The 17,207-nt window shown below is 63.2% G+C and overlaps 1 protein-coding gene across 3 annotated transcripts in view; it reads right to left on the bottom strand.

Annotated features, from left to right (window-relative positions):
- GSE1 (Gse1 coiled-coil protein) overlaps nt 1–17,207 on the bottom strand; it is a 103,579-nt gene that overhangs the window by 56,890 nt on the left and 29,482 nt on the right. For 2 of the 3 annotated variants that reach the window (XM_054269535.1, XM_054269536.1), the window contains exon 2: nt 9,235–9,397. In XM_054269535.1, coding sequence (XP_054125510.1) covers nt 9,235–9,397 — 163 coding nt within the window. Of the gene's footprint in view, nt 1–7,537; nt 7,591–9,234; nt 9,398–17,207 lie in introns of those variants that run through there. The other variant, XM_054269540.1, reaches the window with a different exon arrangement.

Below are 17,207 nucleotides of genomic sequence, written 5' to 3'. Positions count from 1 at the left end.
TCCAGGCATTGCAGGGTGAGATCTTGATTCCTGCAGGGAGTTGAGCAGGGAGGGGGAAAAGCCAGGGGAGAAGGGGGGGGGGGGGATGTGCAGATGTGATTCACCAGCAGCAAACACAGCCAAATTTATGGAATGACTTAATTAATTTGCTGTTGGGATGAAACGACACTGCGGGTCCGAGTGGTTGGAGAGGCTTCATCCTGCTGCAATGAAAAATAAGCGTGCCCCTGTTGCAACCTCACTGTGCCAGGGCAAATTTGGGGGGTGAGACCCCTCAACGCCCCCAGGGACAGAGCACAGCCCACTGATCCAGTTTATTGCTGCCCTCTAGTGAGTGTGGGACAGCCCAGGCCCGCTGTCACTTGTCCCCCTGGCCACTTGGCCAGCTAGCAGGCTGCATCTCAAGTGGGGACAGCTCAGAGCCCTGACAGACAGGGTACCAGGGGAATACCAGGGAGCATCACCTCAGCACCCCAAAATCCTACCAATGCAGCTGCAAGATGGGCACAGACTGGCACCAGTGACACCGGGCATCACCTCCTGCCCCATGGCATGGCTGGGACAGGTTTGATGGGGCTTGGAGCAACCTGGACTAGTGGAAGGTCTCCCCCATGGCATGGGGTTGGGATGAGAGGAGCTTTGAGGTCACTTCCAACTCAAACTGTCCTGTGATTCTATCCCTGGTGGGACACAGGATGCAGCATTTCCCTACCAACCATGAAGAGGGGCTGCTGGCATGGGTGACCACTCAGGGCATGAGGGTTAGAGAAACTGAGGCACACAGCAAGGCAGGCAGGCTTCTGAGCTGGAAATGTCCCTCTCCCGCCTTCCCAGCACCCACCCCAACTGCAGGGAGCCCAGCAGCAGGAATGCAAAGGCAGGGCAATAAAAGGGAGCGTTATCAAGCGCCAGCAGAGCTGACAGCTCAGGGAGGAGAGCAGGGAGGGAGGGAAAGGAACAGAAAGGCAAAAAAAAAAAAAAAAACCCCACCCTTAACCCCGAGATCACTTATCATTCAGGCTGCATCACGCATCCAGAAAGTGCAGACACAAAAATGTAATGTCATAACATTCGCAGTTCAATAACCTTTGCTTCACGAGACGGCTTGAACTGTCAGAGGAGCTGGAAGGTAAATATTTCAGCGCCCAGGCACTGAATGCAAAGGCGTGGGGAGGGGGTCGGCCTCGGCTTCCCCAGCTCGCCTCGACACGTTCAAATATCCCCCGCCATAAATCGCGGCCGGCGCTGGGGAAAGGCCGTGGCGCGGATAAAATACGAGCAGATATAAAGCCAGACACCTTTATTGTTCGGCAAAGTCTTCCAACAAGTTATGAACCCGCAGCTTGACCCTAACCCATCATCTTGTTATACAGCGGAAACAAAGGCAGCGCCGGGAGCCGGGGCTGCAGCGGGGCAGGATGCGGGTGGGAAGGAGGAAAACCCAGCCTGCCTCCTCCACGGGGGATGGGTGGGTGCAATTCATCCCTAAACCCCACATCTACCACGCTGCAGGCTGCCTGTGGGGAGCAGGCCCCGTGTTAGCCCCGTGCAAGGAGCCTCCCTGCCAGGTTCAAGGGTACAGAGTTCCCTTGGCCGGGGTTAACAGGAGCAGGACCCAGCAAACACGGGTTAACCAGCACTGCCATGCGGGCAGGAGGAAGGAGATTGCACAGCCAAGAACCAACGGCTGTGGGGGTTGGCAAACCAGCGAGGGATCCAAAGGGGAGCAGAGAGATTTCCCAATGGGGGAAAAATCCCCTAACAGCACTGGCAAGGTGCTGGCACCAGGGCTGTGTGTGCTAAGGGACAGCATGGCACAGTGGGCAGTGACCTGGTGTCCAAGCATGGCACAGCACGGTGGGCAACAGCAGTGCCAAGCAGCTCGCACATCCCATCCCCTGCATGGCATGGCACAGCACAGCACGGTGGGCGACAGCAGTGCCAAGCAGGAGGTGATGCCTTGTGTCACTGGTGCCAGTCTGTGCCCATCAAGCAGCTTGCACATCCCATCCCCTGCATGGCACACGCTGCACAGTGGGCAACAGCAGTGCCAAGCAGCTCGCACATGCCATCCCCTGCATGGCACACGCTGCACGGACCTCCCCGCTCCAACTGCGCGGCACAGCTGGGGACAAGCAGAGCCACCTGCCTGCAGCTGGGCTGGCTCTGCCACGGCGCACCCCAAACGCTGGGGGAGCAGCAGGGGGATCAGGACACCCCAGCGCCAGGCAGGGAGGGCATCAAAGGGGGCACGGCCGCGGCGAGGAACAGTTAAACGGCCCCCGCCCGCACGGGGCGTGCGGCAACAGGCACCATCACGCCCTGCCCAAACACCTGCTACCGCCGCGCTGGCACGGGGCGAGCGCCCGGGGCGGGCACGGAGCGGCGGCGGCAGCGGGGAGCACGCCAGGGCCCGCAGCGAGGAGCGGCATGTCTGCGCTTGGCAGCACAACAGAGAGCAGGTGACAAGCGCGCCGGCGGTCGCTTTATTACAGGAAGCGAGCACGCAAGCATCTGACGCCGCGCTGCCCGGAGAGAAAATAAAACACCCCCCTCGCCCCTGCTATTAGCAATCCCTCTGCGGGCGCGGGAGAAGGGCCCCCCGGATGCGGGGGGTGGGTGCCCTGCTGCAAAATGATGGCCCGGTGGCATCACGGCTCAGCCTTCCCCCCTCTGCATCACTCCCAAGGGAGTAAAATTATGTGTGTGTGTGTGTGCACAAACATTTTTCCTCAGCAAACACTCCCCGAGACAACAAAATCAGCCGCCCCTGCGCCCGTTCCCGCGCCGCCCCGCTTCTCTGACCCAGCAATTAGAGGCAGGCATTAATATTTAAATATTGCCAGCTCGGGAGAAAGGAAATCAAATAAAACACGCCAGCGTGCCGGCAGCACATCCAGCTCCTGCTCCATCGCCTCAAAGACGGTGCACGGTGGCAGAGGGGGTGCTGTGCCACGCTGCTGGGGACACCACGCTGCTGGGGACACCAGGGTATTGATGCCACAAGGGGAACCCCCTTTCTGGGCCAAATCAGGGTGAGCAAGGAGGCAGCGAGCAAATGGTGAGCAAGCAGCAGTGATGTTGTTGCCTGCTCAGCTGGGGGGTTTCAAAGGAACCCCCACCCCACGCTGACCATGTTTTGGGGTTCCCACTCCCTGCCAGCCACAAAGCAGCCGCCTGCAGGGTGTTGGGGACACACACATGCAGGCTGTACCCCCCCTCTGGGAGTCAGCCCCCCAGTCCCGCGGGTGCTCGGAGGCGGCGCTGGCCCAGCAAAGAGGATTTACTGCTCAACGCAAGGGGCTTTAGAGGCAATAACTTTCCCTCCTCTTGACTTAAATGGATTTGAAACTTCAAAAAGGATCGAGGGGGCAGGCTGCCAAGCGGCCGCCCCCAAGGGCTGACCCCGCAGGGGCTGGGGGGGCCGAGGGGGGGCCGTGAGCCCAGCCAGGGCCAACGGCCGTGGCAGATAAGGGCTGGGGGGGCCCAGAAGGGCTCGAGATAAGGCGGCCGCCGTTACAGCGCGGGAGCTCTGGGCCGCTTCCTCCCGCCCCGCGGTGCAACCGCCCGCGGGCAGTGGGGTGTCGGTGTGGGGGGACATGGAGGGGACACTGGGCAGCCGGGGCATGGAGCACGAGGCACGGAAAGGGCCGGTTCAAGGGCAATCCCCCTGGCAGCCTGCCCAGGCAGCCGCCGCAGGCCAAGCTCTGTCCCAGCTGCTCCTTCTTGGGGCTCGGTGGGGCTGCCCCACAGCCCCTCAGGGTACCCAGCACCCCACAGGTGGGTGAGGCACCCCAGCACTGCCAGCACACGGTGATGTCCCCACTGGGCCGTGATGGCAGAGGCCATCTGCCGCTGCCCACAGTAAGGCCAGGCCTCATACCCGGAGCTGGCGGCAGTGCCAGGGCTCTGGGACAGAGGTGTGACCCATGGCACCGTGCCCTGATATGGGGGAGAGCACCAGCACCTCCCACACGGCTGGCACAGGCACAAACCCCCTAGGAACAGCCCCTCCAGGCCTCAACCTCCCACAGGCCAGACAGCAAGCTGAGGGAGAGGGCTGGCAACAAACAGAGGAGCAGCAATTAAAACTAACACCCCCCCCTCCTCAAGCTGCCCCCCAACCTGCACCCCTGTCCCAGCCACTGGCGTGCCAGCAAGGAATAAACTGTCCTGCGTCCTTCGGCACCCCCCCTGTGCCCCCCGCCAAAGCCTGGCCCCCCGCCAAAGCCACCATCTCCCCGCTGCAGCTCCCTGCCCTGCAGCCAGCACCGGCCAGAACAGGCCCCGTGTGTGCACACAGCAGCTCAGCCCCGCGGGACGTGCAGGCACACGCACCCCGTGTGCCCCCAGCCAGGGGTCAGCACGCACAGATTCACACCCCGCGGTTGTGCAACGCTCACACTCACACACACACACACAGGGACACACGTGTGCTCAGTGTGCTCACAGCCAGCCCCCCCTGCACGCTGAGCCCCAGCCATGGCTGGCCAGCCCTGTGGCACTCCCCGGCAGGTTACACAAACAGGGCGCACACGCAGCCGGGCGCACGCTCGCCTCGCTCACACCCACAAACCACACGGGCTCACCCCGGTGCTGCCGGCGCACGCGCGCCCTTGCAGGAAGAGGCGCTGGCTTCCCGCTGCCTTTTCCCTCCATTAACTCCCTCCCTGGATCTGGATCCTGCTCGTGGCCCAGCTCTGTGCCCCCAGCCACAGGAGGAGGATGAGGATGACGATGAAGAGAGCAGGGCACTCACCCCTGCTGCTCCAAGCGCTGGCAATGGGCACTTGCCCAAGGCTTGGGGACAGATGCCACCAATGGGACACTGGATTGACAGATGCCACCCACCCGTTGGGGACTGGCACCCATGCCACCATGCAAAGCAGACACAGGGCACGGTGAGCTGCCAGCCCCAGGGCGAAGGGCACGGCAGGCTGCACAGGCAGGGCTGGAAGAGCCAGGACGGAGCAGGGCAATAAAGGCGGAGGCAGGCGAGACGCCGGGGCCGTGGCATCACCCCGGCACAGGGTGCGGTGCCCGGGCTCCCCGCGTCCCGCTCAGTCAGCAACACGGTCCCTGCCCAGCTCCGGAGGTCCTGGGAGTCCAGAAATATTGGTGGGTAAACTGAGGCACGGCCCCACGCTGCACCCTGTGTGCCCGCATGGAGAGATGGGCAGGCAGCAAGGCAAGGAGAAGGGTCAAGGTCAGGGCCACCCTGTGCCCTGCCAGCCATGGGAAATGACCCCAAGGGTCTCTCTGGAATGTGGGTCATGGGGACTGAGGACCTCAGTTGGCCCCAGACCCTGAGGCCACAGAACCCAGAGGGTCTCATCTCTTCACAGCATTCCCCAGCTGGATCCCCGACTCCAAAGCAACCTCCATTTCCCACACCATGGGGTCCCCCAAGGCCAGAGTGACCTCTGTCCACAACATCACAGGGCACCTGAAGCTCGGGGTGACCTCTGTCCCCCTCATTTTGGGGTACCCTTCCACCAGGGTGACCTCCACTCCTCACACAGTAAAGACCTCCAAGCCAAAGGCCACTTCCATCCTCCAGGCCACAGGGTCCCCCCTGCCTCAGGGTGACCTCCATCCCCCAACAGCAGTGACCCCCGAAGCTCAGGGTGACCACCACCCTCTATGTCATGGGATGCTCCAACTCTGGGGTGACATCAGTCCGCACACAATGGGGTCCCCAAACTCCAATGTGACCTCCATCCCCTATATCACAGGGACCCCCAACCCCAGGGCAACCATGGGGTCTGTCAACCCCAGGGTGACCTTGGTCTCCCAAACCATGGGTTCCTCCAGATCCAGGGTGACCTCTGTTCCCCTTACAACGGGGTTCCGCAAACCAGGCTGATCTCCATCCCCCATACCACGGCTTCCCCTAAACACAGGGCGACCTCTGCCCCTTACACCACGAGCTCCCCCAACCACAGGGTGACCTCCATTCACCGAACAACTGCGCCCCCAAATCCCAGGGCGACCTCCACCCGCTATACCGTGGGGTCCCCCAACCCCAGGGTGACCTCCATCCCCCCAGCACAGTCTCTCTGAGCCCCAGGGTGACCTCTGTCCCCCCACCACAGACCCCCCCGCAGAGGGGCTTTGGGTGGGGGGGATTGCGAGCAGCGGGATCACACCAGCCCCATCCCACCCCTCCAGCACAACTCCCACCCGGGTTGGGGGGGGGCCCCGCTGCCCCCTCCCCACGGCGCTGCTGGGCTGGGCTGGGCTGGGCGGGCGGGGGGGGGGGGGGTCACTCACCCGCGGGCCGCGCTGTCCAACGGGGGCTGCGCTCCTCCATGGGCAGGGAGCGGAGCGGAGCGGAGCCGAGCCGAGCCGTGCCGAGCCTTCCCCCGCCGCTTCCTGCTTCCCTCGGCGCCCGCCCGCCGCCCCGAGAGCCGCACGGCTGGAGCGTGACTCACCGGGGGCCGGGCCGGGCAGGGCAGGGCAGGGCAGGGCGGCGGGGGCGGGGGCGGCGGGCACCGGCAGCGAGGCACGGGCAGCCCCGAACTCAGGGATGCTGCGAGGGGGAGGAACACACCCACCCACCCACCCGGGATCCACCGGGGGTTCACCGGGAATGGGGGTTCCCACCGGGAATGGGGGGTCCCGCGGGGTGGCCGTCCCGCCGCAGCATGCCAAGAATTGGGGTGATGGGGGTGTCACTCCCGATCGCGGCGCACGGGGGACCCCTCCTCAAATGTAGAGATGAGGGGATGCTGGAAGGGGGGAGGAACCCACCCACCCAGGACCACCCGGGATTCACCAGGAATGGGGGTTCCCCCCGTGCAGGGGGTCCCACGGGGTGTCCGTCCCTCTGCAGCATGCCGAGAATTTGGGTGATGGGGGTATCACTCCTGATCACGGCGCACAGGTGACCCCTCCCCAAATGTAAGGATGTGCCAGGCACTGATGGGGGCCAGGCCTTTGGCCCCCACCCCAAAACTGCTCCAAGATCCCCTGGAGCTCAGGGGTGCCAGCATGGCCCAGCACAGTGGGCACCCAGGGTAGTCCTGAGCCCAAAACCTATGGAAATAAGGGGTGATCCCAGGGCAGCCCCCTTGGGGCACCCCAGTGCCCCAGGCACACCCTGCTCCAGGTGTGGGAGAGGGACCAGCACTGTCCCTCCCAGGTGGGTATGGTGGTGGTCACCTCTGTGCCATCCCACCGTCACCTGGCCTTGGGGACACCAGTGACATGAGTGGGGTGGGGCTCAGCCCACTGGCACAGGAGGAAGTTGCCCATCATTCACCGGCCACACCAGTCGGCTCCACGTGCCAGACAGGCTCGGCTGGCTCGGCCAGGCCAGACCCCCACCTCCCTGGGGCAGGAAGGAGGCTTCAGTGAGGAATCCCCCATCTCCCTCGGGCAGGAAGGAGGCTTCCATGAGGAATCTCATCCTGGCACTGCCAGCCTGAACTGGCATCTCTGCAGAGGGAGACACAGGCCATGACAGGGACACCCAGCCCCAAACAAACTGCCACACCACAACACACACATCCCCCCAAATCCCTTCCCAGCTCACCCTTGCCTCTGCATCCCCTCCATCCTCCTCCTCCTCTTCCTCCAACAGGCCCCAGTGCTGGCCATGCCGGTGCTGCCGTGGTGCTGCTGCTGCCCGCCACCCCCCCAGTCCTCCTCGTGCCTCCCCCCCACCCTCCTCGTGCTTCCCCCCCCCTCCAACTCCCTTTTCCCGTTCTATTTTAAATTTTTATTGCATTCTTTTTAAAGAATACAGAGGAACAAATGCCCTTATCAGCAATTCTCACAAGGTATAAAGAGCCGCTTTTATCTCTTGCCTTTACTAATCTAGAGCGAGCCAATGCCTGTTAATTTTTTAATTTTCCTGGTGAATGCATTTGTGGTTCCGTCAGCATCCATCCGGACACGCACGCAGGATCCCCTCGGCATCCCAGCCCAACCACCCTGGCATGGCATTGACGCCGTGCTGGCAGAGCAGCGCCTCATGGTTTGGCAACCACAAAGGGATTTTGTGCACTGGGAAGTCCCGTGTGTCACACCAAGCTCAGCAGGACACCTGGGATGTGTCACCACCCCCAAGATATGGAGGTGCTCCCACAGATGCCAGCCTGGCTCTGCCTGGCCACAGGGAACGCTGACACTGTGGGTCTCCAAGCTCAGCACGGGGATAGATGCCATGCCAAGCTGTCCAGCTGTCACTGTCACCCCCTCTGGCCGAGGTCCCCGCAGGGGCAAAGGGGGGGTCACCCCTGTGTCACCCCCAGGAGGGCACGCGGCGCAGGCTGCCCGCTCAGCAGGGCTGGGAGCGCGGCAGCCGGACGCGGCGCGCAGATGAGATGTGGCAGGCGTGTAACAAGCCATTAGTCACTGTCACCTTTGCCCGGCAGCCACTGGCAGGGTAATAAATCCCGGGCTGACTCCAGCGGGCCCGTTCCAGGCCACGGCTCCCAGCTTGCCTCCACGCCACTGCCGGCTGGGCTGTGAGCAGCTTGTAAATGCATCCCAGCCCCCCGCCAGGGAACACAGCGCCTTGCGGGGTCCCCAACCCACAGCCAAATCCCTGTGGGGCTGATCGATGGGTGACACGGGCCACTGCATTCCTGAGAGGTGTCCTTCTCAGGGAATGTGAGGGGCACAAATCCCCACCAGCAAGCAGCCCCCTGGCCCTGCAGGCTGCCCCTTGGCTCTCCCTGCCCGCCCCAGCTTCCCGCCCGCTGCACCTTGCGGTTCCTGACTCTCCCCAGCCCAACGCCAGGAACCGGCATCGGCGCTTGTTACGGATCAAAGGAGCCTGGCATGGCCCAGCACAACACGGCCCGGCGCGCCCGCCGGGAAGGGCTGGCAAACAAGCCGGGCCAGGGAGGCGGCAGGCGGGAAGCACGCGTGATGCCTCTCCTAAAAATGCTGCTGCTCCTGACGGACAGGGCGGCCGAGTCCCTGGAGCCGCGGTCCATCCCAGCCCCGGGGGCCCCCCAGCTCCCCAGCACAGCCAGCCCAACACCGCGGCTCTCCTGGCGCCCACGGCCTGACTCACGGCCCCGGGCATGGCGGGCAGGGACTGCGGTGCTGTCGGGGTCACCTTCCCAGCGGGGCTGCGGGTGCTGGATCCCAACCCCAACCGCCGGGCATGAGCCTTTACTGGGAGTCCCAAACAGCAAACGGGGCTGATGGTCACCCCACAGCGGGACAGGGGACATCCCTTGGCAATGGCAGCGTTGTACCCCCCCCCGCATCACCTACTTGTGGCTCCAGCGTCCGCACCCTCCGCATCCAAAGGCGTCCGCTGGCCGATGTCCGGGGCAGTGCTGCCGGTTCCCGGGCTCTCCCCAGCGCTGGCCACCCAGTGCCGGGACTCACCGCCCGCAGGCTTGGTGGCGGCTGTCTCCAGGGACGAAGAGGAAGCCTGGAAGAGAAGCAGGACAGAGCCTCAGCGCCGTTGCCTCTCCCGGCAGGGCTGGGGGGCACGGGGGGGTTCGGGGCGCACACACACACAAGATGCTTTTGTTTTCCTGCCGGCCGGTGCACGTGGCCAGCACGGGAGCCGCACGCCAGCCTGCGCTGCAGGGGCTACAGCTGGATCCGGCCCATGGCTCCCAGCACAGCCAGACAAGAAAGGCTGCAGGGGGGGTGAGGACATGAATCAAAGCGGCGTCCCCTCGCCCGCCGGCGGCAGCTGGCCGGTTAGGCAGCTCCCGATTACTCAACCGGGCAGTGTTTACTCGAGATCAACAACCCCCCATCGCCTGCCCTGCCAGGCGGGCGAGGGAAACGTGCTGCTGGGATGGGGATGGCATTCCCGCTGTGCCTTGTTCGGGGACAGTCCCCCCCCTCGACCCCCGGGCGCTGCTGGGGCCCAGGGTTTGTTGTAGCTGTCACCCTCCTGCCCGGGCACACAGCTTGGGCTGTCACCGCTCCTGCTCAGCTTTAATAGAGCAACAGCCAGTGACACAACGCTCATCCCAGCACTGTGTGCCACCCTGGGAAAGACACACAGACAGCCCAGGTTCACAGGATGCTGCGCCCACCCCGGGTAAGGTGGGATGCAGGTGGCCTCCCCCTGCCACAGGTGACACCGTGCGCCTGATTTGGGGACATTAGGACGTGGTGAGGATTTTATGTTAATCCTGTTTTGCTCAGGATTACTCCCATAAACAAGGAGATGGATGGTCGGTGGATGCTTTGCTGGGAAGCCCTCAGACTCAATGAGCCACGCACACGAGCGGATGTATAAATTCACCGTTTGCTCCCTGGAAAGATTTAATTTATGGAATCCATATGGCAGCACCGCACAATCGCGAGCGCTTGGCACGTCCCGTGAGTCCTCGAGTGCCACCACGTCCCAGCCCCAACTGGCGGGGTGCCACCAGCTGACCCGGTGATGGCAGGATGCTCTTCTCTTCCCCAGTGATTAACAGAAGGTGACTTTCACAGCGGGCAGGGGACAAGCCCAGGGATCAGTCCCCACCCCTGGAGGTGGCAGGGATGTCTCGGGGGGGAGGCCGTGCCACTGCTCCTCCTCCCAGGACAATGCCACCGGCAGCAGCAGGCAGCAATCCCCTACCTGTGGGCATGGGAAAGGCTGGGGCGCACTTTGATACCCGGAGCAACTAATCATTAATTAGCGTTAATCACTCTCCATCACGTGTCACAGCAGCATTGGGCAAGACGCAGCTGGGAAATTGCAGACCATGGTCTCGGTGGATTTTGACAGCTGGGCCAAGGCTGGCACCCTCCTGCTCCCCAAGGAGCCCCCCAGACCCCAACCCACCCATCAGCCGTCCCCACCCCCTCTGTTTTCCTGCCAAGGGATGCTGAGATGCAAAGGCACCAGAGATGGGTCCCACCTGCCCAAGGGCAGCCAGGATCCCACCCCCCCTCACCACCCGTGTCCCCTGGGACCTCCAGGCTCTGCACGGAGCACCGGCCGCCTCCTTGCTTTAACTTCAGCCGGCACTATCTGTCAGCAAATCATCCCCGGTTACACAGATAAGGAATAATTGATGCAAAGGAGCCATCTGTTTGCGAACACGGAATATCTGCTCAATTAGGAGGGATCTGTCCACCCAGATAAAGCATGGCGGCAGCCCCTCGGAGCGGGGGCCTTCCTCCCCAGACTCATCCTCAAAGACTCGCCCCCAATTAGAGGTGAGCAGGTTGATTTGGGTGCTAAATTGCTAAGCAGCACCCTGAGGTGCTTGGGAAGAGGCTGGGAGGGAAGGGTGCTCTGCCACCAAGTGCTGAAATTTGAAAGGAGAGCTGGCAGATCCCCGATGTCCCAGTGTGATAAAGCTCAGCTCCTCCTGGCTCTGGGAGATGCTTATCCCAAATGTTCCCAGGGATGGAGAGAGGGGACCAGGATCTGTGCTTGCCCAAGGGCACTGAGCTGAGGCTGGCCCACTCGTGACACACAGATGGATGAGCCTGAAACAGCTCCCAGGACAGACCCACAACAGGGACCAGGGACACAGGGCACAGCCTCAGGCATGTCCAGGTCAGGGGTAGGTGTGCAGCGAGGTGACAGCAATGTGACATCGTTATGTGATGTTATTAACATGGGAAGAATGGAGCTGGCACACGGGCCAGCTCCACAAGTGGCAAAACCACGGGGCAAAGGCTCCAAGCAGAACTGGCAGGGATGGCCCCACGGCATCGCACTTCCCAAACCCCTCCTGGGTGGCATCTGTCCCCATCTGCCTCAGCAAGTTCTTGATATGAAGGACGTGGAGAGCTTGAGGAGGGTCAAAACAGAGCTGGTGGCCCCCAGGGACAGGTATAGAGAGGCACTGCCAGACACCACATCAGCTGTGTCACCTGTGCCACACACCAGCAGCAGGGTGCCCAGGGCAGGCAGCGTGGCAGTCCATGGACAGAATGGCACCGAGGGCAGGGGATGGTGTCCCTATGTCCTCAGTGTGTCCCTCCCTACCAAGGACACTTCTTCTGCTCCCATCTCTGGGCTCAATGCCTGCCACAGCTCCCAGCTCTGCCCCAGCTTTGGGATGGCACTGACGGAGTGGGAAAGCAAAGGGCAGGAGGCCACGCCAGCACACTTCCTGTGCCTCCAGGACACCCAAAACGTGGCTTCCCCATTCCGCCTCCCCTGCTGCCGGGACAGGCTGCGGCGTGCACGGCGCCGGTGCCACCCGCCCACGGAAACGCCGCCCACGGGAATGCCGCGGGCACGGCACGGCAGAGCCCCCATGCCAGCATCGCCCCAACCTGGCAGCACCCCGGAAAACCCCGGTATGGGGGTGGATGCAATCTTTGGCTCCTGGCTGGCAGCACCCCGGCAGGGCGGCGGGCACGGAGCCTGGCGAGCGCCGGCACAGCTGCACCGGCTCCGGGGTTTGGCACAGCGTGGATGCCAGCTCTGGTGAGTGAGCACGGGGTGAGGTGAGGGGGATGCCCAGCACGGAGGGGCTGCATCCTGCACTTGCCAGGGGATGCAGGGGCTGGCTGCAGGGCCTCGGGGACACAGCCCCTCGCTGTCCCCCGGCTGCCCCCAGGCCTGGAGGCGGCGCTCAGGATAAAAGGTGCTTTTGGAGTGCTGAGGGCTGCAGGAGCAGGCTCCCCCCAGGTCCCTTTGTCGCTGAGGCCCTCAAGCCCCCTGGCTCCTGCTGGGGCTTTATCACAGCACAGCCCCTGCCGTGTGTGCCCCCAGACGGTTCCAGCTGCTCTTCCCTCCAGGAGGCCTCTGCCCTTCTCATCCTTGTCCCAGCAGCCTGAAAACAGAGGGTTTTCCCACAAGAGCAGGCTGGGGTGCCCCTGGGGAGCTGGGGTGCCTGCCGGTGGCATGGCTTGGCCCCGATGGGTGCCCACGGGAGGGGTGGTGGCTGGCTCCATGCATCTCCACCGTATTTAAAGTTTCTCAGGCGTGTTTGCTGGCGGAAAGTTGGAACCTACAATTACAGCTGTGCTAACTCCTCATTAAAGAGGGGAAGGGGGAAAAAAAAAAAAGGCAAAGAAACAAAAGGCTCCAGACTGAGACACAGCGCCGTTAACCCTTCCCAAGATGGGGATGTGGCCCCCCCACAAAATTCATACAGCTGGAGGGGTGGATCACAGTGGTGGCAGGTGACACCATGCACCGAGGGTCTGCCCATGCCCATCAGTGCCCACCTGGATCCCTGCTCCGTGTCCTGGCGCAGCGTTGGTGCCGGCTGTGCCGCGGCGCCCGCGTGGGCACGGCTGCGGCTGTGCCGGAGCCGTTTGTCACGGCAGGGCTGCGGTTCCCGCTCGCTCTCCTCTCCAGCAGCGACACCGTGACGCCTGCTCCAGGAGCCCACACAATATGTTCGCACTCATCTCGCAGCTGCCCCCAGACAGCCCGCGGTGCCGCGCTCCTCGCCGGCGCGGGGGCCGCTCCGTGCCGGCACAGCCGCGACGTGCCCGGCCGGGAACTGGCACGGACGGAAGGGGCTGCAGACTGTGGTCAGGCTGGATGCCACAAGGGCAGGCGAGGCTGGAAACGCTACTGCAATGGGCAAGGGATGCACCGGGGGCTCCCCATGCCCCAGCACACTCAACCAGGCTGTGCCACGAGCCCTGGGTACAGCGGACAGGGGGACAGGCCTGGCTGTGACCCCCGTGTGTCACTGCAGCCATCCTGCACCACACGGAGCAGAAGCTGGTGCCACACACATCCCCCCCAAGACCCCATCCCCAGCGAGGGTCTGACCCTGTGGCCACCCCAGCATGACCACAGCCCTCCTCATGCCCCATCCCCGGGGAGCAGCAGGTCCCTGCGTCACTCTCCAGCCCCCCCCCGGCGACACCACCTCAGCGCCGCGGCCGCAGCGCTCTGACAGCAGCTAACGAGCTGCAGGCAGCAATTTGGGTTATATATAGCCCCAAAGTGACTGCATCTAATTGCTCCAGCGCACACCGGCCCCGCCGCGGGGTCCGGGCGCTGGGCTCAAGGGGACAGGGTGAGCGGCACGTGCTCGGCCCCCTCCCCTGGCTGTCACCCCGTGTGACCCCCCGGGCACCCTGAGGCTGGCAGGGCACAACCATCACCCCATCCACGCCAGCCTCGAGGAGCTGGGCCGTTCCTGGCAGCTTTGTGCCAGGCCATAAGCGGCTTTGCCTAAAGCCGCCGTCCCAGCCCGTCCCAACCAGGGACCCTAAGGAGCTTTTGTCCCCTCTCATTACGGGGTTCGGCCAGGGGGCCACGGGGTGCAGCACCCAGCAGCCTGTGGGCTCCACCAGCTGCTCTGGCAGCCCCGGGAGGGAGGCACGGCTGGAGGGAGGGAGGTGCTCCCTTTGTGGCAGCCCCCATCCCCTCAGCAGCAGCTGCCAGGCGAGGCGGCGGGCGCGCAGATGCGGCCGGGGGAGGGAGATGCTGTGTCTGTGTATATATGTATATATGTGTGTGTGTGTGTGTGTGTGTGTGTGTGTGTGTGCGTGTGTGTGTGTGTGCAGGGGGGTCCCCCGCAGCGGCTCCCCACGCCGGCGGGGCAAGCGTGGGGAGGGGGAGCCGGAGCCGAAATTGTTTGCCAGCTTCCTCGAGACGGCACAATGGAGGGCGCGCAGGCGGATCCGGGGTCAGGGGTGAGAGCAGCAATAAGTGGTTTATGCCTTTTGTGAAGAGGCTGAACTGACAGCTCGCTGGATTAACAAAGACGTCCTCTGTTCCCGGGCAGGTCATGTGGAAAGCGCTGCGCCGACCCCTGTCACTTCTTTTTTTTGCAAGAACAGACATTTGTTCGCCGGCGAACAGGGAGGTGATGGAGGGGGAGGCGGGGGGCACGCAGCCGCCCGCTCCCGGCTTTTCCTCCAGCTCCTCTGGGGCTCTGGCCATGGGGACCGGCGGCTGCTCGCTGCTCTGGCAGCCCTGGCCATGCCGTGTCACCTCCTGTGCCTCAGTTTCTCCAGGCTGTGTTCCACAATGCTCCACATCCACACAAAATTCCCCCTGCGCTCATCCTTCCATCACCCCAGCACCAGGCTGGATGGGACCTGCTCAGTCCCTGTCCCACTGTAGGGACATTTCTGGCTCGTGTTTACCAGTCCCTACCAGCCTAGGGAATGCTCCCTTCATCCTCCTTTCCAGCAGGGAAATTGAGGCAGAGGAGGGTGTGAGCATCCCACCCATGCATGGACAGCAGGGCTGGCAGGCAGCGCTGCCGCTCCTGGTCCCGGCCCTGCAGGGAACAATCAGCTTTTTCAAATCCACAAGGATTTCCTCAAGGTTGAGCAGCACAGAGGCTTCGCTGTCATCATCAGAGTCCAGAGTTAACAGCTGCAGTGCTGCCATTCCACCCTGACACAAACTGCCCTGGCTGGGACAGTCACCCCCTGGCCTCAGGTGTCCCTGCAGCTCCCACCTCCCTCTGTCACCACCAGCCCTGGTGTAGGTCCCTCTGAGGCCACAGGGCCCAAAGCTGGGATGGGAGGGATGCAGCCTGGTGTCTGCCACCCAAATCCTGCTGAGATCTCATGCTGCTGCTCAGCCCCAGCCCCTGCTCCCCATCCCCACCTCAGGGACACCACAGCCCAGCACAGCTCACCTTTCCCACCTCAGGGACACCACAACCCAGCACAGTTCACCTTTCCCATCTCAGGGACACCACAACACAGCCCCTGCTCCCATCCCCACCTCAGGGACACCACAGCCCAGCACAGCTCACCTTTCCCACCTCAGGGACACCACAGCCCAGCACAGCTCACCCACCTCCAACTCCAGAGCTGCCGGGCAGTCTGTGACCTGTGTCCCCTCCCCGCCACCCTAAGTACCTGCCATGGGAAGCAGAGGCAGCCACAAGGGGCTTTTCACTCTGGAAAACCCCACCCACCCCACAGCGGCTCAGGTTTTCGGGACATTCCCACACGTAACAATCCCCAGGGGTAAACTGAGGCAGGGAGGAGCAGCCAGGCTCTCTGCTGGGTGAGGGGGGGGTCCCCATCCCTTTTGGGGGGGCACATCACGGCAATCCCAGCCAGGGCCATCAGCTGGTGGCACGGTGGCAATAAAGCCCCAATCCGTGTCCCCCTTCTCCAGCTCAGCGCCGTTCCCGGCTCCCTCCTGCCATCTAAAGACAGATTTACCGCCAGGTCCGGCGCTGCCTTAAGCCTCAGATTAAATGTGAACCATCTGCAAGGGGAAACCTTAATGCAGGATAATACCTGCCACACACACCCCGCCGTGCCATCGAGGCCCTGAGCGGCACCACGTCCCTCCACGGGGGTCTTGAGGCTCTGCACATGATGACGCCACCCTCCTGGATGTCCCTGTGGTCCTTGCTGTCCCCTCCTGGCACAGATCCCTGTGGGAGCTGCACGCCCAGCCCGTGTCCCCCTCCCCAAAGGAGCCACCCCAGGCAGGGACACCCAGCGTGTGGGGGGGGGTCCAGCCAATGCCCCACCTGGTTAATTACTTTAAGTGATTAAAGTCTCTTCATCGGGGCAGCAGATTAGACCCTGCAGCTGGGAGCTGTTTTCCCTCACAATCTCCTCCCCCAGGGGACAACAAGGGGGGGTCCTGCACTGTCCCCGTTTTTAGGAGCAAATCCCACCTCCCCAGCCCCAAAAAGGTGGTTCAGGTGTGTTCTGTCCTCCCAGCCTGGTGAAACCCCCATGAATGGCCAGAGCAGCAGCATCACCCGGGGTGCAGAGGGGACATGGGGTCACCCAGGCTGTCCCTAGTGCTAGTGGGGACAAAGCTGGAGCATCACACAGCCAGGAATGACCTCTGTGGGGAGGGAGAAGGGATTCCTAGGGGGCAGTGAGCCCCAAAGCTGGGTGGGGCAGGATGAGACACCTCCTGCCAACTCAGCACCCCAGTGAATTACACGGGATCACAAGTCCCTGCTCAGGTCAGCAGGGAAAGGAGCCAGGCAGGTTTTCCACCACTCCTGATGGAGAATTTACAGCCAGGATCCACCGTGGGCTCAGTAATTAGTGTTGGCACGCTGAATCAGCACCTGGCCATTGGTACTGAAGGGATGGAGCTGGGGGGGCTCTGGGACCGATGGTGGCCCCCCAGGAGGGACAAAGGGGGCACTGGGGTGACCCAGCAGTGCCTGCCAGTGGAAGGGGCCATCCCTGTGGCTGGCAACACTGGAGGAAAGCTGGCAGCCCAGCATCCCATCCCAGCGTGCTGCTCCAGGACCAACTCCAGCCCAGGATCCCTCAGGTGTCACTCTGGGAACAGAACCCTCCCATCCCGTTCACCCAAAGACAAAAACCCCTCTGGCCCTCCCTTCCCAGCCTGG

Source organism: Melozone crissalis, unplaced genomic scaffold (genome assembly GCF_028551555.1).
Source record: "Melozone crissalis strain CALT ecotype California unplaced genomic scaffold, PUWL_Pcris_2 ptg000007l_1, whole genome shotgun sequence".
Taxonomy (NCBI): Eukaryota; Metazoa; Chordata; class Aves; order Passeriformes; family Passerellidae; genus Melozone; species Melozone crissalis.
The sequence above is the reverse complement of the archived record's forward strand: the minus strand, read 5'-3'. Positions and strand labels throughout refer to the sequence as shown.